Source organism: Rhinolophus ferrumequinum, chromosome 16, assembly GCF_004115265.2.
Source record: "Rhinolophus ferrumequinum isolate MPI-CBG mRhiFer1 chromosome 16, mRhiFer1_v1.p, whole genome shotgun sequence".
Taxonomy (NCBI): Eukaryota; Metazoa; Chordata; class Mammalia; order Chiroptera; family Rhinolophidae; genus Rhinolophus; species Rhinolophus ferrumequinum.
Genome location: NC_046299.1, coordinates 22506134 through 22527269, shown reverse-complemented (window position 1 = coordinate 22527269; position 21136 = coordinate 22506134). Strand labels below are relative to the sequence as shown.

At 44.4% G+C, this 21136-nt stretch overlaps 1 protein-coding gene across 3 annotated transcripts in view; it reads left to right on the top strand.

The window, feature by feature from the left end:
• SUFU (SUFU negative regulator of hedgehog signaling) overlaps nt 1–21136 on the top strand; it is a 97421-nt gene that overhangs the window by 12129 nt on the left and 64156 nt on the right. For all 3 annotated transcript variants that reach the window (XM_033130638.1, XM_033130639.1, XM_033130640.1), the window contains exon 3: nt 15403–15539. In XM_033130638.1, coding sequence (XP_032986529.1) covers nt 15403–15539 — 137 coding nt within the window. The remainder of the gene's footprint in view (nt 1–15402; nt 15540–21136) is intronic.

Here is a 21136-nt window from a genome sequence, read left to right as displayed (position 1 = left end):
TGCCTGCTGAGCTCCCTGACACAGCACTGGGCCGTGCAGCACATTCCACCAGCGATGCTCTGTCAGTCCGTCTGTCAGTCTGTCAGGCAGGGATTGGAGAAGATGATGTGAGGGGTGGTGGGGCAGCAAGAAGTCACACCTAGCTCCTGTCCCAAAAACTCAGCATCTGCTTGGTAAGAGATGGCAAAGTCCCCGGGAAAGAAGACATCGAGCATTGGGGCTGGCAGTACCTTTTCACTTTGCCTGACTTCTGTCGCTTTGAGGCTGTCCCTCGTGGTCTTCACTGCTTCCAGAGACTTGAAACATGTAATAATAATGGCAAACACTCAGAGCTCTTACTGTTTGCAAGGCACTATTCTGACTGCTTTAAGTAAACTCATTTAATCCTCACAACACCTCTGTAGGGTAGGGATTATGAATCTTATTGTACAAAGAAACTGAGGCACAGAGATGTGAAGGAATTTGTGAACCTAGCCAGTGAATGCTGGAGCTGGGCTGTAAACCCAGGCAGTCTGGCTCCAGCAGTCCTCACCTTCTTCTTCCTCTGCCTGTGCAAAGATGGGGCTGGGGCTGGAGACCTCTGTCCAATTGTGCACCTAAATTCATTGTTAATCTTGGATTAATGGAATGTGAAGAGTTAAGCAGGAAGTGCTTTGTAGAGGAAATGTTGAGCTGGATGTTGAAGCAACTTTGTAGAGAAGGAGGAGTCCTGCTGGGTAATGGCAGGAGGGTAGAACTGGAGAGTAGGTGACAGAATCCTGTGTCATCACTCAAGTCAAGGCTTCTGCAGCCATACTGGAATCATTTTTAGGAAGTTGCCAGGGAAGCCTGCAACTCTTAACAGCACAGAGGTGATGCTTGTTGCTTAGATGTCAAGTTCATCTGGTCATACTTCTTGTGTGGTCATTGTGCTTCTGGTGAGGCCCCAAGAGCTTGCCTTGACCAGGATATGTGGCGTATCGGATTCTTCTTTCCTGGGGAGAGGGCGTTGAAATGAGGAACATTTAGAAGCAAGGAGTACCACACCAAGGTGTCTGCAGTGCCCATCTGTGAAAGATTTTTGATGTGAAGGTTTTGTCTTCTGCTGAGGATAGTTTTTCTCTCTGTCCTGATGTCAGTGCAGATTGTCAGATCATTTTTTAAAACATTTTGGTTTCTGTAATGGTTTTAAAATTAATAGACTGTATTTTAGAGCAGTTTTAGGTTTGCAGAAAATTGAACAGATCGTATAAAGAGTTCTCATATATCATTTCTCTCCTCTGCTTATAGTTTCCCTAATTATTAATATCTTGCATTAGTGCGGTACATTTGTTGCAATTGATGAACCAGTACTGATACATTTTAATTAACTAATGTCCTACATTAGGGTTCACTCTTTGTGTTATATAGTTCTGTGGGTTTGGACAAATACAACTGTATCCACCATTACAGTGTCATACAGAATAGTTTCACTGCCCTAAAAATGCCCTGTTCTTTGCCTATTCATCCCTTCTTCCCTCCTCCCAAACCCCTGGCAACCAGGGATTGTTTTACTTCTTTTTTAGTTTTGCCTTTTCCAAAATGTTGTGTAGTTGGAATCATACAGTATGTAGCCTTTTCAGACCGACTTCTTTCACTAAGCAATATGCGTTTAGGTTTCCTCCATGTCTTTTCAGGGCTTGGTGGCTCGTTTCCTTTTATCACTGAATAATATTTCATTGTATGTATCTACCATAGTTTATCCATTCACTTATTGAAAGGCATCTTGAATGCTTCCAGTTTCTGGTAATTTTGAATAAAGCTGCCATAAATATTCACATGTGGGTTTTTGTGTGGACACAAGTTGCAGTTCATTTGGATTAAATTGCTGGATCATGTCATAAGACGATGTTTAGTTTTCTGAGAAACTGCCAAACTGTCTTCCCCAGTGGCTGTACCTTTTGCATTCCCACCAGCAATGAATGAGTTCCTCTTATTTTGTGTTCTCACCAGCATTTTGGTATTGTCATATTTTTGGATTGTAGCCGTTCTAGAAGGGTGGAGTAGTATCTCCCTGTTTTCATTTGCAGTTCCCTAATGATGTGAGATGGTGAACATCTTTTCGTACGCGTATCTGTCATCTGTATCTCTTCTTTGGTGACCTGTCTTTGTTTTTGTTCCTCGTCTCCTCCCATTTTCCACTCCACCCCTGACCACATATACCCCATTTTCTCACATCCTGAGTTTAGACAATAGGGCTAATTATATTTTCTGGCCTCTTTTCCTTTTGGTCACTTTTCCAGCACTTTTGGTCACTCAGTTCCCCTGAGTCGGTGCTGGGCCCACATCTGAATTCCTCCGTCTCCATTGGTTTTGACTGGGGCTGGCTCATGAGTTCTACACCTTTTTTCCCCTCAGGGTGGTATCTTCCATAGTCTGTAGCTGGTTGTAGGGCCTAAACCTCATTCCCAAGGTTTGGGATTGACTGTGCCCTCCAGTACAGACCATAGAAAGACTGTGTGCAGACTTGTTCACTGGTACCCTAGTGAGCTTAACTTTGTCTTTCGTGAGAAAGAAGTCCACCAGGCTCCTGGAAGCCTCAGCCAGACCTCCAACTCTGTCTTGGTTGAACCAGATGAAGAAGATTTTCCAAAATCCAAAACTTTCCTGGCCTGTACTTTTCCTGTTCTATCCATTATAGTTGTCACTGTTTAGTTATAAATTTGCTTTTTTCATTTATAAAGGCAGTTGAATCATTTTACCAAAAATGTTGGAAATTAAGGAAGGTGAAAAAAAAGCATTCCTAATCCGATCACCTTCTGCTTGTGATCCTGTGTCTGTCCTCTCGATGATTTCTGTAAGCAGTTCATCATGACTTATGCCATCCCAGGTGTGTCAGGCCTTCTGTCTTGTGTGAGTTCCCTCCGTTTGGGACCTAACATCTTCCAAGGCTTCCCTACTACCTGGCTAATGCTGTTTTCTAAGCTCAGCTTGCTCACAGCTGCCAGGGTTTTCAGACCCTGAAAACAGCACATTTGCTTGGGAAGACAGCTCCCACCCACTGTCGTGTTGCATTAGCTGAAGAGTGAGTATTCCATGGTATGTATATACCACGGTTGTTTTTCCTGCTTGACTTCTCCCAGAAGTGCAGAGCAGTGTAGGTAGTATATGTACCCACCGTGCTGGCTGCCCGCAGCACCGTGATCCGTTATCTGCGGGTCACCGTGCATGGTGGTGTTTTCCCCTTAGAAAGGTGACCAGTGTACATTTGGTGGGTGTTGTCACCTGGAAGCAAATACCATGAGCCTCCTCGTTTCTCCCTTTCTTGAGTGTGCGCTTACAGAAGATGTGGCACCGGCTTACACAGTGCCCTGGGCTCCTGGCACCCAAGGTATGCAGAAGGTTCACAGGTGTGAGCACAAATGCCAAGAGATAGGTGAGATTCTTTTCAGGCAAGTGCCTGAAAGAAATGGTTACCATTTAGGGCTTGTGAGGCTTCCTGCCATACATAGGAATCAAACGATGTACTAATACTGTATGTCTATAGCAGGATCTGATCAGTGGGTCTAGGAGAATGGGTGGCCCACTGTCCTCTCCTGGCACTGGGTCTACCGGGTAGTACACTCGGTTCCCACCCCCCGTGACTCACTGGCCTCTCTTCTTCATTTGGAGGACTGGCCATTCATTCATTACAGAGATAGTCATTGTAGGGACAGTGCTGGACATGAGGTATATAGTAACGAACTGCATACTCTTGGCCCGGGTCTTCATGGAGCTTCTAGTCTTTTTGGCTGAAGGGTCCTTGAATTAGAAAACATTATGTATGGGGAGGTGGGCCTGATACAGCCTCAGAGCCTTAGGTCATCATGCAGAAGCCCTTGCCTCCTTTTCTGCAGCCCATGCCTTGAACCCTGGTGGAGGGCTCTTTGTGAGCAGGAGTCCTGAGAATCAGAAATGTGGTCAGGCCTATGTTTGGGGCTAGGCCAGTAGCCCCTTTATCTGTGAGAATATGGGTTCATAGCCGCTTCTCAGAGAAATATGGTTCATGCTAGGCCCTTTACTAGCATGGAAGTGAAAGCTCGTGGCCTTCAAAAATCCCTCACCTTCCTGCTCCCTCCCATGTTATTCAGGCTTCTTGAGTCCCTGGTAGTAGAACCAGCTGTACCACAAGAAGGCCAATCAAGGAAATGTTTTGTTTTTCCAATGCTGACCTCCATGTGATGCCTGAGGGCGCTTGGAGCGCTGCCTCTGACCACTAGTTTCCCTTACTCTGATCTCAGGAGCCATGCCTATGGGGAAGGGTAACTACTTGAGAATGGGGCTGGCCTAACCTCCTGATCCCAGGGGGTCCAGCTGGCTAGCTGGGCTTTCTGCCTGTGGCAGATTTGACTCCTAAATGTTTCTGAAAAAGCTTTGTTGGTTAGAGGCAAAAGCATAGTGAAAATCGGCAGATGACACCATGGCTTGTCATCTTCTCCTTCTTGCTGTAGCTTTTCCCATATATTGGGTTGCAGACATGCTGGATTCTTGCCCTCCTAAAGCCAATCTGGCAATTTTTCATTCCTGTAGCCAGGGGTTTTGCCCAGAGAAAGGTCCCAGAAGGACAGCAGCACCTGAGCAGGAAGACTTTGCGGTCAGAGCTTTGCAGGAGCATTGATGACGTGGATATCTTAGTTCTGTGCTAGCTCTATGGCTGGAAGCAGTATCCATAGCATCTTATATATGTCACTCCTCTGCGCAGAACCATCCGGTGGCTTTCTGTGCAGGCAGTGCTCCCTCAAGTTGTACAATGCTCTGGTCACTCAACCATATGAAGACAGTAGGCAGTGAAAATAGCTAGTGCAAAGGCCCTGAGGTAGGAAGGACCTTGAGGTGTTCAAAGAACAGAAAGAAGGCTGGCCAGTATGTTTGGGGCTTGGTAAGGGAGGAGGACAGTGGAGCAAGATGAGATTGGAGAGTTTGAAGACATGTAAAGAATGTGATGTTCAACAAATTATCTGTTGACTGATGAGGGAAGCAGAGGGATGATATAGTGGGGTCACAAGGGGGGCTTTAGGAAATTTTTCAGTAATGTGGGACCTCAGCACTGATGTGAAGGCAAGAGAACAGAATTGAGGGATGGTTTTATTTCCCGAAAGAGGAAACAGCAGCAACATTGCCTCAAAGGAAATGCCATTAAGATATTTGAGTCTGACTCTGATAGTGACTGAGAGGAAGGCTCATTGCTTTTTAATACTGTCTTATCTTGCTTGTCGTTGGATGTTTCAGTCTGATTATCTTTTTGGACAGCAGTGGGGATATTATTACCATTTAGCATTTGCTCGGCTGTGACATGATGTGCCCATGTACAGAACACGCAAAAAGTATAGTCCTTGCTCTTGGGGAACTGAGATGCTGAAAAGATTTGTTTCTTCCCATTACCCTCTTTCAAATGTCTCGGTCTGGGGTGGCTGGCTTCCCAGAGTCCTGGAGGATAGTGGGTGGACAGAAGGCCCTTGGGCAGAATACCTGGCTCTCAGGTATGCGAGAAGCCCTAAGCTGTACACTGTGTGCAGGTGTCACCTCACTTCCCAAATCAGGCTGTGATCTTGCCACCATAGACCTAGCCTGTCTTTTTATTTTTTTTTTAAATCTTTGTATAAGTGTTACTTTAAGCCAAAGCCAAGAGTGGCAGCTGTCATAATGATACCAAGAAACCCAGGCGCCAGCCTTTGCTTGGCCCAGAATTCCTATAGAGTGACAGGCTGGCTTGGAATCCCCCAGGGGACTTCCCTTTCCGTTCTTTGGTGATGGTTGGAAGTAGAAGGAAGAAGGTACAGTAGGTCTCCACTGTGGGAGAGTGAACTGTGAGCTTTCACCACCCTGCAGAGAAAGGGTCTGCTGCTCTGGGCTTGGTGCTTTTGTTAGGTTTTGTGTCTCAGTCTGGGAAGCTCTTTGCTCACTGGGATAGAGTTAAGCCATCCTAAGTGTTGGGAACCAGGTGAGTTTGTTTGGCTGGATTCTCAGCTGAATCAGTCCGGGGAGCTACTGTTTTTAAACTTGAGGCCTGCTGTGGGAATGTGGTCTTTTGCTCCCAGCAAGGGGTCTCAGGAAACATCTACTTGAGCGAGGCAAATGCATTCCCCGAATCTGGTTGGATGGCATGACCTGGAAGAAGCATCTACGACTCAGAGTTAAAACTCAAAGACGGCTGCCCTGCTCTATCGCTTTGCTGGACTTCCAGCTCAGTGTGACGTTGCAGAGTCTCAACTAATGGAGTTTTTCTTGTTTTTTTTCTTTTGTTCTTTAAAAAAAATTTTTTTTTCCAATTACAGTTGGCATTCAGTATTATATTAGTGTCAGGTATATAGCATAGTGGTTAGACATTTATATAAGTTACAAAGTGATCACCCCAGTAAGTCTGGTACTCACCTGACACCATACATAGTTATTACGATATTATTGACTATATTCCCTATGCTGTTCTTTACATCCCCATGACTATTTTGTAACTGCCAGTTTGTACTTCTCAATCCCTTCACCTTTTTCACCCAGCCTCCCAACCCCCCTCCCACCTCATTCTTTCCTTTTTTAAGTTTCTACAAAATTAATATACCTGGAAATTTAAAGAAATCTTAGCTATGTCAGAATATTACCATATAAACATATTTCAAAAGAGTTCTACAAAGTTTTACTGCCTAGTATATAGTATTTGTGTAGTCACCAAACACCATTTCAAAACAGCTAAAGAAGTATCAGTAATTGTCAATTGTACAAAAGCCTAATTCCCAAGGGGAAGGGCTCGTTGGCAAGGAAGACCAACCCCAGGATAAAGGGCTGGTCTGCCCAATTCTCTCTCTAGTGCAGGACCAGGGCGTACAGAAGGAAGAAGGGGGAAGAAGGGACAACAAGGAATAAAGTGACATTACCCCTGGTTCTGGAATTGGACTAACCGGGCCTCCTGTGCCATGTGTTTCCTGAGGCAAATGGTCCCCTCTTCCTTTTCTTTTGACATCAGCATTGAGCTTGAGACAGCCATAGTACCTAGACCTGACTTTAGAGGTGCCACCTTCACAAGATCAGCAGCAGCTTTAGCTGGCCCAACATTCCTTGCTCCAGACACCAATCGAAATATCCAGCCACCCCCAGAGAAAGGGGCATTGACCATGGTCCTCTCCAATATGTGCACTCAGCCAACAGATTCTATGAGAAGCCTGGCAGGCTAGACCTGCAGATACAGTAGTGAACCCTGCCCTGTGGGGTTTACAGTCTACACCGGACATTATAAACAGTAGAAAATTTGGAAAATACAAAGAAGATTGAAAAAGAAAAATTGAACTATGATAGCCACTATAGTCATTTCATTGCATTTTCTTTCTTTTTCTCATATATATTTTTTCTCATATCTTTACATTATGTGTGTATACACAAATATTAATATTTTAAATCATACTTTGTATTAAATTTTGGTTCATGCTTTTTCATCACCATTTGTTCTGTAGTAAAATATATATAACATCAAATGTACCGTTTTAATCATTTTTAGTTATGTAGTTCAGTGAAATTAAGTACTTACACATTGTTATGCTACCATCACCACCATCCATCTCCAGAACTTTCTCATCTTCCCAAACTGAAGCTCTGTACCCATTAAACAATAACTCCCTATTCCTCATTCCTCCACCCCCTGGCAACCATCTTTCTATTTTCTGTGTCTGTGAATTTGTACCTTATATGAGTGGAATAATACAATGTTTGTCCTTCTGTGTCTGGCTTATTTCATTTAGCATAATGTCTTCAAGGTTCATTCACGTTGTAGCATGTGTCAGAGTTTCCTTTTTCAGGCTGGATAATTTTCCATTGTATGGACATACCATATTTTGTTTATCCATTCATTCATCCATGGACATTTTGGTATGTTTTCACCTTTGGCTATTGTGAAGCATGCTGCAGTGAACATCTGTGTACAAGTATCTGTTTTAAGTCGCAGTTTTCATTTCTGTTGGGTATATACACAGAAGTGAAATTACTGGATCCTATGATAAATCTATGTTTAATGTTTTGAGGACCCACCACACTGTTTTCCATGCAGCTGTACCATTTTCATTCCCGTCAGCCATGTACAAGAGTTTTACTTTCATGACCATTTAAAAAAGTTGTTTATATTTTTGTCCTATAGTTAACAATAGGTGAACAGCAAACAATAGAGGCTGTAGAATGGGGTTTTGACATAAACTTTCTGTTCCTCCTCACCAATTAGAGATGGAAAGCCCTTTGCTTCTCAGATCTCAGAAATTAGTCCTCCTGCTTTTAGAACTCTGATTTTTTTTTTTTTTAAGATTTTATTGGGGAAGGGGAACAGGACTTTATTGGGGAACAGTGTGTACTTCCAGGACTTTTTCCAAGTCAAGTTGTTGTCCTTTCAATCTTAGTTGTGGAGGGCGCAGCTCAGCTCCAGGTCCAGTTGCTATTGTTAGTTGCAGGGGACACAGCCCACCATCCCTTGCAGGAATCAAACCAGCAACCTTACGGTTGAGAGGACGCGCTCCAACCAACTGAACCATCTGGGAGCTCAGCGGCAGCTCAGCTCAAGGTGCTGTGTTCAATTTTAGTTGCAGGGGGCGAAGCCCACCATCCCTTGTGGTTGTTGAGGAATCGAACTGGCAACCTTGTGGTTGAGAGCCCACTGGCCCATGTAGGAATTGAACCGGCAGCCTTCAGAGTTAGGAGCACGGAGCTCCAAGCGCCTGAGCCACCGAGCCGGCCCTAGAACTCTGATTTTTAATGACTGTGTAATGTCCCACCACACAATGCATCAGAACTTATTGCTTCTAAACTTTTTCCTCTTATAAGTACCATTGAATAAATTCATCCAAAGTCCTTGTCAAATACAAGATTATTCTCTTATTATAAATTCCCAGAACTTCCAGTATAGATAATAGCTGACAGTACCTACTGTGTTCCAGGTACTGTTCCAAGTATTTTATACATATTAACTCATTTAAGTAGTTCCCATTTGATAGCTACTTATATCTCCATTTTTCAAAAATAGACTATTTTTAGAGCAGTTTTAGACTCACAGAAAAATTGAGGGGAGGTACAGAGTTTCCATATATCCTCTGCCCCCACACATGCCACTGTTAGGCACCAGAATGGGACATTTGTTATAATTGATGAACCTACATGGACACATCGTTATCACTCGAGTCCATAGCTTACCTTAGGGTTCACTCTTCATATCTCCCTTTTTACGGGTGAAGAAACTGAGGCACAGAGAGGCTCTGGGATTTGCCTAAGGTCATACAGCCAGGAAGGAGCAGAGCCAGGACTTAAGCACAGGCAGCTTGACTTCAGAGACTCTGCTCCCGCACTGCTGGCATTTTGGTGGCTCTTGATATATAGTTGGTACATAAATGTGACAACATTTTGTTTTGTGTGGTCAGATAGTGAGAGTTCAGTGTCGGATGACAGACTGTCTCAGTTTACCTGAGACTGATGGTTTCCACCGGATGTGGGGCTTTCAATTCTAAAAGCCCGGAAAGTCCCGGGCAAACAGGGACAAGTTAGTCACTCTCCTTAAGCAGTGCCAGAGTCCTGTGGCCCACGATGCAGTCTTTTTAGTAACTAGGTCAAGAGCTGGAGCATCCCCAGGTCATGGGAGGCTGGGATGGACAGGAGGATGAGGGGAAAGGCCAGATCTGCTTCTTGTGCCCTGGCTTCTCCACATTTGTTTCTGGGCAGACTAACCAGGAGTCCTACTGGATGTTCTGGAGTTAAAACTGCCCAGGCAGAGCAGTGGATCAGATTTTGTGTTGAGTTTTCCTAATTGTCTTTTGATCGTTGGTGGATGTTTGCTGCTTCTGGAAGGAGTCAGAGTCCTGGACACTGCTCCGCCAGCTCCCCTGCAGCACACGTGCAGCCCAGAGCCCAGGTGGGGATGATCATACAATGATGCCAAGAGTGTTTGCCTTGCAACTCAGCTGTGCTGTGCCATCCTGAGCTGTGGGCTCACAGGGAGCAAACACATCTTGAAAAGATAGGTGGGTGATCACTTTGTGACATGAGATGGGTGAGGCTTGTCAGCTGCACTGTAGGAATGCCATAGCCCTTCCATTGGGTATCAGAGGAACTGGGGGCCAGCAGGGGCCACTTCCTCTGGAGTCAGGCTGGATCTTAATGGAAAGGGCTGCTGCCTGAGCCTGTTAGCTCATTCATTAAGTCTTTATCGAACACCTATTATGACCAGGATACATATTCAGAGAAATCACACACACACACACACACACACACCCACCCCTGCCGTCTTTTCCACCTCATTCTCACCTACCACCTATAGGTAACTAGTCTTAATAGTTTCTGATTTATCCTTCCTGTATTGCTTTTTGCACTAATGAGCAGATATATGTATAATTTCCTATTTTTCTTCCTCAAAAGGTAGCATACAATAGTACTTTTTGCTTTTTTTACTTAACAGTATCCATATGAGTTTGTAGAGCTCTTCCTCATTTTTTCTTAGAGCCGCATAGTTCTCTTTGAACCACTCTCCTATGAATGGGCATTTACGTTGTTTCCAATATTTTGCACTTAAAAATTCTTAGAAGTGGGATTGCTGGGTCCAAAGGTAAACATATATGTAATTTTGTTAGGTATTGCTAACTTCCCCTCCAAAAAGGTTGTACTAATTTGTATCCTCACCAGCAATGTTTGAGAATTCCTCTTTCCCCATAGGCTCAGTAATGAAATGTGACATTATACGTTTTAATTTTTGCCAATCTGATAGGCGAGAGTGGTATCTCATTGTTTTAATTTGTATTTAAGTTATATTTCTCTTATCATGAGTGAAGTTGAACATCTCATATGCTTAAAAGCAGGTATGTCTATATCTACAGTCTGAATTTTTTTACTATCAGGTCTTTGTTTTTTTCTCTCAGTTTTGAAAACTAGCTTTATTGAGATATAATTCATATACCATTCAGTCACCCACTTAAAGTATACAGTTAGTATATTCACAGTTATGTAACCATCACCATAATTTAATTTTAGAACTTTTTTTATCACCCTAAAAAGACATCCCACACCTATTAGCAGTCACTCCACACTTCTCAGTCTGCCAGCTCTAGGCAGTCTCTAATCTACTTTTTGTCTCTATAGATTTACCTATTCTGAACATTTTATGTTATGTATATATTATAGGTTATATAGCATATAGAAATGGAATCATACAATATATGGTCTTTTGTGACTGGCTTCTTTCACTTAGTGTAAGTGATAAAATGCTTACAGTATTCTAGTTTTTAAATATTGAATCCTCATAACAACTCTGAAATAGTTATTGCTACTATTATTATCTCCATTTTATAGACTAGAAAACTGAGACACACAGAGCTTTTCTTAGGTCACATAGCAATAAGAAGATGGCCCTTGGAGTCAGGCAGACCTCAAGTCTGAGCTCCATTGCTGGCTGTGTGACTTAGGGAATTTTACTTAAACTCTCACAAGTATCTTTTCTTTTCACATGTTAATTAAATTAGGATAACAATGGCTGAGTCATAGAGTTGTTGGAGAATTAAATGCTATGACATAAGAAAAGTTCTTAGTGCAGAGCCTCAAATGTAGTAAGTGTTCATAGTTTATCATAGTGGTGGTTATTAATAGGTAGAGCCAGGTAAAGACCTCGCTTACTTGGGGTGGTTGGCCCTGCCTCCCCGAGCATTTAGTTGTACCTGAGATGCCAGCTTTTTTTTTTTTTTAAGATACAATTCACATACCATGAAATTTACCCTTTTAAAATGTACAATTCAGTGGTTTTTAGTATATCCACAAAGTTGTACAGCCATCATCTCTATTTAATTCCAGAACATTTCCATCACCACCACCCCCAAAGAAACTCCGTACCCATTAGCAGTCACTCCCCCGTTGTTTCCTCCCCCTACTCCCCGGAAACCAGTAATCTACTTTCTGTCTCTATGGATTTGTCTATTCTGGACATTTCATGTAAATGGAATCATATACTATGTGGCCTTTTGTATCTAGCTTCATTCACTTAGCATGTTTTCAGGGTTCATCCACATTGTAGCGAGTATCACTACATCATTCCTTTTTATTCCATTGTATGAATATGCTACATTTTGTTTATCCATTCATCTACTGATGACATTGAGTTGCTTCCATTTCTTGGCTATTATGGATAACGCTATGAACGCTAGTATACAAGTTTTTGTGTGAACGTTGGTTTCGGTTCTCTTGGTTTTATACCTAGGAGTGGAACTGCTGGGTCCTGTGGTAACTCCATGTTTGCCTTTTTGAGGAACGGCCCAACTGTTTCACAAAGCAGCTCCACCATTTTGCATTCCCACCAACAGTATATGAGGGTTCCAGTTTCTCCACATCTTCGCCAATATTTATTATTGTCTGTCTTTTATTTTAGCCATCCTAGAGGGTGTGAAGTAGTACCTTATTGTGGTTTTGATTTGCATTTCCCTGATAACTAATGGTGTTGAGCATGAGATGCCAACTTTTAGGTCAGCTCTTTCTGTCCTCCCCAACTGTTGTGTTTCCTCCAGAGAGTCTGTCCTATTTATCTTCTGCCTGGAGTTAGCAGTCGTTTTGGCCTCATGGAGGCTGAGTGATACCTTCTTAGTCAGATGCTTTGGGACAGACCTTTGGTCAGATTCCAGTGGTCAGACAGTTGTGCCTACAATTCAAGGCACGTGTTCTTCCTATAGGTAGGTTTGCTGTTACTCTTGAGCCTGGCACAGCCCTTCCTAGGCTCGCCAAACGGCTGAGACAAAGCCCTCCTCTGCCCTAGACCCTCAGTGCGCAGGATCAGAATTCTTGAGCTGGAAACAATCTTCAGAGGCCATCTCATTCATCCTTTTGCAACGAGACAGATAGAACCCCTCGCCCCTCCCTACCAGACTGGGGATAATCTGTAATGTATTCCTTTAAAAATCCCTGTAGGAAGAAATCCCACTGGTCCCCTTTACCACAAGGCAGCCAGTATTTTAGCAGCCTAATGTGTTAGAAAAATTCTTTGCTCTGACCAGATCCCACCTTCTGCTGCACATGCCAGTTTCTTCTCATGCTTTCCGTTCTTGGAGGATGTGAGACACAGCCACTCATTAATAGGGGCTTTATCTTTTGGTCAGACAAAACCTCTTTGGCTAGAAAAACCCTCACATGAGGGAGTCCAGACCAAGCCAGCCCCCTCCAGGGGACTTTAAAGACTGAATGACTTTGTCACTTGGCTATTGCCTGGGAAGTCTGCCTTGAAAAAGAGACCTGACAGGCTCCAGGTTGTATGTTTATCCTGAGGCTGTGCCATTCCAAACTCATGTTTCAGAGTTTCGAGGATGTGTCCAGCCAGCCTGGTGGGTGGTAATCAAATACAGGTGGAGACCATCTGGCCGGGCCTGTCCCTCCCAGCCGCAGAGCTGGCCCAGAAAGCACCGTGTGTGGAGGCAGACAGCGTACACATGCGTGTGCGTGCATACACACCCGTACATGCGTGTGCGTGTGTGCGAGCCCTCCTTAGAGAAGCGGTGCCGCTTGGATGCGTATGATTTCTCTCTGCATCTGAGGTTCTCCCCATTGCGCATCCTGAGGAACGTGCTTCTTTGAGTTTGTTTCTCAAGTTTTTGCGGTTAGAAATCATGTATTTTTCTTGGCCCAAGATGAAAGCCCTGGAGTAATGTTCTAATACATTTTACAAAGCTGCCTCTAATTGGTGACTGCTTGAAATCTTCCCTTTGACCTAGTGACCCATCTTTTGTAGAGTTTTAACCCTGAGTCAGTCTTACATTTTCTTAGGTTTTCACACTCCTCTCACACCTGCAGCCCCTGGGAGGCAGCTCTTCCAGCCTCAGTTTGCTTAGCTATTCCCTCAGCCTCCCTACATGGAATGGCCCCAAAACAGGGCAGTTCAGCAAGGAAAGAAAACAGCTGACACTGCGTCCTGCCAAGCATCTTCTAGCATGGTCTCCAAAATTCTAGGCGTGTACCTCCCAAATGGATTCCGTTTCCCACATTGCTAGATGCCCAGAGGAAGTGCAAACCGTGTACATATCCTTTGAATATAATTGGGTCTGACCATGGTGACTTTAAGGATGGAGTCCTTTTCAGTCTTTCTGAGAACTTAGCTCTCAGAGGTGACCTCTCTGCCGCAGCGAGCAAAGGAGGTATGGAGCACAGCAAGGCTAGGACTGGTGAGAGCTGAGACTTTGAATCTCTTTGTCTCCAGTTTTTGGGCCTGGCCTCTTGGGGGTGAGGATGATGATGAAGGTGGTGATGATGAAGGAAAGAGGCCATCTGGAATTTCAGGGTTGGGCTGCAGCATCATCCCTTCAGAATTCTCCCCTCTGACCACCTGTTCTAGTAGCTTGGCTGGCAAGGAGGTGTGGGCTGTCATCTTAGTTTATGGTTTGTATTTGTATGCTGAGGAGTTTCCACATGTACAATCATTATGGCTCGTGTTTGTACAAGATATAATTACTGAAAATTATATCATGAACATGTTTTAACTTTTAACCCTTCCCATGCTGGCAGGCCTGAGCTCTCAGGAACTCCTCCTAGAACGCTTCCCTCACCTGAGGAGGTGTGTCACCCCACACCCTCCAACCAGGCCTTGCTCTCTAATCCACATCATTTCCCTCTCTAGCAGAAGTCCCTTTCAGGAGACTTGGGGCTCTTCAGGGTTTTCTAGCAGACAGGGAGGCAGGCATTCTTGCCTCATCGTCACTGTGATGAGTGTGGCCGCAGAGGCAGTAACCCTCCTCATCCTGGGCCACCTGGGGATGGCAAGGGAGGGCAAACCATGCTTCCTCAAGGTTCCAGTGATTGAAGAGTGCACGCAGGTGCCAGGTTTCAGGAAGCACACGTGCTGATTAATGAGTGCACAAGGGGTGCTGGTTGTAGGAAGAATATGGCCCCTCCAGTGTTAGGAATCTGCCCTGGAATCCTCCGGCAAATGCTGAGTTTGATGGCCAGACAGCCCAACTGGAGGATTGCACCCTTGTGGGACGGGATGGAGGTTGAAGCAGAGAAGGGGTCTTGTCTCACAGAGCGTACAGTAGGACCTGTATTCTTAGCAAACTAAGTGGGTGCTTGTTAAAAGCTTGAAGGAATAGGAAGTGTCAACAAGGAAGATTTTCAGTAATGGACCCTCAACACACAAAAAGGAATGTTCCAGAGCCACAAAATGTGGAATTTGTACATTGAGAGTGCCAGCAGGGACTTTGATTGGCTGGGCCAAGGTCATCCACAAGTACTGTAGGTGGCTGGTGGGTGGGGCTCGCGAGCCCTGTAAGTCCTTCCTCCCTTCAGGGCTCACACACTGGGACATTCCTCTGCCTACGGGGTTCAGATGCTGAGGCCATCAAGAACAAGGGAGAACTTTAATTAGACTTTCAAAATAGTGTTGTTCCGAAGATATTTGAACTAAAATCATTTGCTTTTAATTCCTTTCAGATTTACAGGAACAGACGGACCTAGTGGTTTTGGCTTTGAGTTGACATTTCGTCTGAAGAGAGAAACAGGGGAGTCTGCTCCCCCAACATGGCCAGCAGAGCTAATGCAAGGCCTCGCCAGATACGTGTTCCAGTCAGGTAAGAGCCCCAAGTCTTGACTGGTGTGGTGATCCTTCTGCCATGAGCCTGCTTGGCTTTGGGAACTCGCAAATGTATTTTGATGTCCGCAGAGTGACCTTTCCTGTGAGTATTACACCCCTTTTGTACCATGAGGGTGACTTGTTTTGCCTGGTGTTTTTTGGGTGGAAAACTGCCTGGGCCATGGAAGAGAAGGATATGTCACCATGACCTCCTGCAGTGAGGGGGAGTCCGTGTCGCTGTTCTGCCAAGCCGAGCCCTTGTTGCGTCTGCCAGCCATGCTTCTGATTCCCAGTGAACGAAAGGCCACCTCTGCATGGAACGAACTGACCAGCGCTTTCTGTCGGCCCCATTTCCCATAATTAGCACGGTCCTTGCTCCCTCTTGCCAGTGGCCTACCCATCCTTGTTTCTGAGGACACAAGCACACATGTGAAGTTTGACTAAGGCTTGGGTTAACGGTAGAGGGTAGGGCAGAGACAGAGAATCTTTTGCCAGGAGCTTGTTCCCTCACACTGAAGTGAAGCTGGAATCAGGCAGGAATTTGACAGTGAGAAATATTGTTTGATTCAGATGATTCAGGTGCTCTCTAGGGGATGGTCCTGTGCCCCTCTGGAGACTGCTGACATGGAGCCTGAATGGGACTTTGTGCTGGCCACCTTGGTCTCCTGCTCTTGGCTCAGCCTGCCTGGAGGACTCCAGTGGAGTCCTCTGTATCAGTGTCAATGTTGGAGTGACACTCAGTATCTTTTATGGAGGGTTTCATATCATCGGCATGTTTCTTTGTGGCTAATTAATTTCTCAGAAATATTTCGCATATGACCTCAGATTTTGGTTCTTTGGTTTGGTAAGTATCCTTCAAATGTAGGCTGAGATACTTCATCCAGCTCTGCGCTTTGCTTCTTGATAGGGCAGAGCAGCATCCAGGCCAGCGGCCCTCACAGTGGTCCTCAGACCTCCTGCATCGGGGGTCCTGGAGAGTTTGTTGCAGTCACATTCCTGGGCCCCTCAGGAGACCCCTGACTCCGAGTGTTTGGGGTAATGCTCCCAGATGCTTCTGGTAGAGACGAAATTTGAAGAGCCATAGGTCTGGCAGCTTCTCTTAAGTACTGTGACTTTTTTTTCCCCCCAGCCTTGAGTAGATTATAAATTGGAGGTACAGTAGCCTTTGGGTTGAACTCCTCTGCTCTCATTCCAGACCCCTGGGAGTCAGTTGTTGACAGAGTGGCTGTCACATAATGGGACTGGTACTTAACTACCATCTACCATTGTGTGTACTATGGGATAGTCCTATTTTGGAGGCCACAGTGGGTCTTCTCTAAGCAAGGCTTCCCTGCCTGGTTGCTCATGAGATGCCTTGGGGAGCCTGTAAACACGCTGATCCCCAAACCCCTCCGCACGGCTCTGATTCAGTTGGTCAGAGATAGGACTGGGGCATCTGTTTCTTCACCAGCTCCCCAGGGGATTCTAATGCAGCTGGTCTGGGGATGGTGTTTAGGCTCTAAAGAACTGTTGACCAGGAAGAAGTAACGTTCACAGAGGCAGGGGAAGCAGGCTGCCTGGAGCAGCTGGCCCATGTGATTTGGTACTGTCCTAGTATGGTTTGAAGAATCTTTAAAATTGTGCCAAGTCTACTGCCTGAACACTTTGTGTTTCCCCTCTCCCTTCTTGGGGTGCCTGAAGCTGACTTCCATATAGAACTGTCTTTGGGAAAATAGACTTTCCTTGATGTGGAATTTGATCTGCTATAGGAAAGGGGGCTCTAAAGACTAGGCAACATCTTGTTTAGATAGACAGGTAACTCCCTGTCTACTGCTTAAGCCAGTGTATTTATATGTTTGTTTCCACTTAATGTACTTGCTCAGATGGATAGAGATCAGAGAAATGTAAAATAGGTAGGTGTTATGAATCACTGTCAGGTGGGGTCAAGCAGATGAACTTCTGAAATAGTTCTAATATTATAGCTTATGAAATAGTAATGCAAGTGAGTGAAAAAATGGGATTTGATTTGCAAGGGTTCATTTCACCCACACCATACACATCACTACTGACCATCTTGCAATACTAATGTAATCATGAATTCAGGCAGATTATCAACAGATGCTAAAACCATTGAATAAAAAGATTGTAGGGGAACAAGATATTCACAAGGATTTAAAAAATCACTTTACAGATTATTTATTTATTACACAGAGAAAAAGAATTCCTTTACAATGAAAAGATTTGAGTGGACATCACCATAACCAAGTGATCAAATGTAGCAATACCAATAATGGAACAAATTCTTACTATGTACCTCCTTCTCTGTTGCATGTGAAGTATAAATCATCAGCTATGTAGCACTTTTCCAAAAATGATTCCCAAATTGAATCATGAGCCAACAGTCAGACAATTCCATATTGTGCATTTTACAAGGCAACTGCCTGGACTCAAAAAATGTCAGTGCTATGAAAGATATAAAAAGGTAAGGGGCGGGGGCTATCCCAGATTAAGGGAAACATGACCATTTAAATGAACTCATGATCCTTGATTGGATTCTAAATTGGGAAAAAGAAAAAGGTCATTTTTAGGGCAATTGGAAAAATATGACTATTTAGATAACAGTATTGTACAACTGAAATTCCTTGAGCGAGACATGGTATTATGGTTATATAGAATAATGTCCTTGTTCTTAGGAGATCAAAGCTGAAGTATTTGTGAGTACACTGACATGATGTCTGCAACTTAATTTTCTAACAACTCAGCAAAATAAAGTGTGTGTGGAGAGAGAGATGAGAAAGCAAATGTGGCAAAATTTAACAACTGGTGAATCTAGATGAAGGGCGTGTGGGTATTCATTGTACTGTCCTTCTAACCTTCTGAGTTTTCAAAATAAAAAGTGTGGCTGTTTCCTTAGTGTTTGTTGACTGGAGTGTGCTCCACAGTCCCTTCTGCACCGATGGCCCTTTTGTGGTGGCTCTAATGTGACGGCCGTGGTTTGTGCCTACAGATCCCCTCAGGCCTTTCACAGCAGCAGCAGGATGACTACAGTCCTAAAAGTATAACACTTGATTTTCTGTTTTTCAGATTCCTTGTAATATGATTTTATTACTTAAAGAATAGCTAAAATAAATCTAAAATTCACTTTGGAACCTGGCAGGGAATAATAGTATTATCTAAGTAATGGGGAAATGACAAAGAAAGGTATGTGGTAACTGATGTAAGATAGGAGGAGACCGCAGCTGTGGGCCTAAGTGGTGAGAACAAGAGCTAACAGTTAGGACTGTGTTCTCCTTGCCAGGCGCGCTTGTAAGTGCTCATTTAGTATGCAGTAAAGCCCCGTGAGTTAGACATGGTGTTATACCAGCTTCACAATTGCAGAAAGCAAGACAGTACGGAGAGGGGAGAGGTGAAGTATCACGTTCAAGACCACACATCTAATAGATACAAAGGCAAGATTTGAGCCCAGGCAGTGCAGCTCTTCATGCCACTCTCTTACCTGTGATGTATGTTGCCTGTAGCTCAGCGGATGTCTGGGCCGCTGAATGTCTCAGGCTGCACAGTGAGGTTTGAGAATCATCCACATGGGTGAATGCAGTGGTTCGCATGGCCTCTGAGCTCCATGGTGCCTCGCTCAGGCATTCTGGAACATTTGGAAAATAGAGGAGGGCAAAAGCCATTCATGATACTACCCAAATCCTCTTAAATCCATCCTTCCACTGTTTAATTTTTTATTCATGACTTATATGTATATAAAAAGTACAGCTTGATGAGTTTTCACAAACTGAACACACCCGTGTAAGCAGCACCTAAATCACGAAACTCTCTAGTTCTCCAGAAACCTCCCTAGTGCCTCCTATTAATCACCATCCTTTTTTTCCTTTTTTTCCTATTTCACTGTACTGGCCCTCAGCACCATGTGCCTGAATTTGTTGGTAATAGGTTAAGTAGGGCCCATTTCTACTCCTCTCCCCCGTACTGTCTGCCAGGCAGCATAGTACGGTGGTTAAGCACATAGCCCCTGACCCAGATTGCCTGCATTCTTAGCTCAGCTCTGCCAGTTACCGCCTCCTGACCTTGGGCAACATAACCCATTTACTCATCAATAAAGCAGGGATAATAAATAGTAACTACACATGAAGTTATTGAGGGGATGAAGTGAATTAATACCTGTAAAACATTTAGAACTGTGCCTGATATGTAGTAAGATCTATATAGTGTTACCTGCAATCATTATTGTTATTCAGTCTTTAAAAAGCTTGATCTGGATTGAGAAAGTAGGTACCTTGGTCTTTTTTTTTTTACAGTGATAATAGAGACTCCATTTAACAGTGAAACCCTGTTAGGAAGGGAATGCCTTGCTTGTCCCTGAATCAGATGCCTGCCTCAACTGATACAATGACATTTGGTACCATTATCTTTCTCCCACACAAATTACCTTGTTTTGTTCATCACATTATACAATCTAAAAACAAATTCTGGCTCGTTGGTTTACGTAGTTGACAGCGCCTGTGAAGCCTTATGCAAATCCAATCCTATTCTAAATGTCGTAGAGCCCATGCAGTTTAGTGGGACCTTGAGGTAAATCCTTTCGTAAAGTGCAGAATCTTTTCATATGTGAATAATTGCCCCTTATTACAACTGTTGTGTAAGATGGGCTTAGGCCTTTCAGGTTTTCTCAGCAGGGCACACTCTTAATGCTACAGACAACCTCCCTTGGGATGTGTAGGCATTCCTGTACCCCCTGGGTGGTTACACCCTACTAGGGTCACACAGACGCTATTACACAGAACATGTATTTTGTGTTTGATGTGTACGTAGATATCCCTACACGTGTAACCACCAATGTAGTTGTTTGCTGATCTTGCTTCTCCGGTGCTGTCCACCTTCGATTCGGTGACTTTATGTGGAGCGCCACGCCCATCTGCATGTGAGAGCTTGCTGAGCAGTGTCATCTCGTAAATGGAATGCTTAGACCTGCTTTTCCAGATCAAATGGCATCCACAGCTTTACCATCCAGCCTTGGAAATAGCATCAGGGCAGTGGTAGGCAGGGGAAAGAGGATGACCGGACTCTGGGGGGTTGTGGGGGGGTGACGGCCACGACTGGCCGTAGGGCTGTGTGAGGCGGCCCCGAAAGCCTGCTCTGAGGAATGACTCAGAAGGGTCCTGCAACTTAGCCCCAAACTGCTGGAGGATGGTTACATTTGATTTTCTCAGAAGTGGGAAGATGAGCCATAGAGACAAGGAAGTAGAAATGAGAAAGGCCTGGGAAAGAAGAATATCCAGAGAAGTTGAAGGATTCAAGATGGGGGGTGGGGCAGGTTAGTGTTTATTTCAGTTGGGACACTTCTAGTTATAAAAAAAAAAACACGATAGAAATCTAACTCAAACTACCTTAAGCAATAGCAGACTTGATTGGCTCAGGTAACTGGGACACCCAGGGTTTCAGGCATGGCTCGATCTGTAGTTCAAATAGTGTCCTCAAGGCTTCGACTCATGTGCTGGTCTTGTGTTGCAGACTGACTCTCCCCATGTGCCGGGAAAGATGAACACCCCAGTTAGAGTTTCTGGTCCTCTGCGTTTGTAGTCCCAGCAGGCAAAAGGCTGTTTTCTTCCA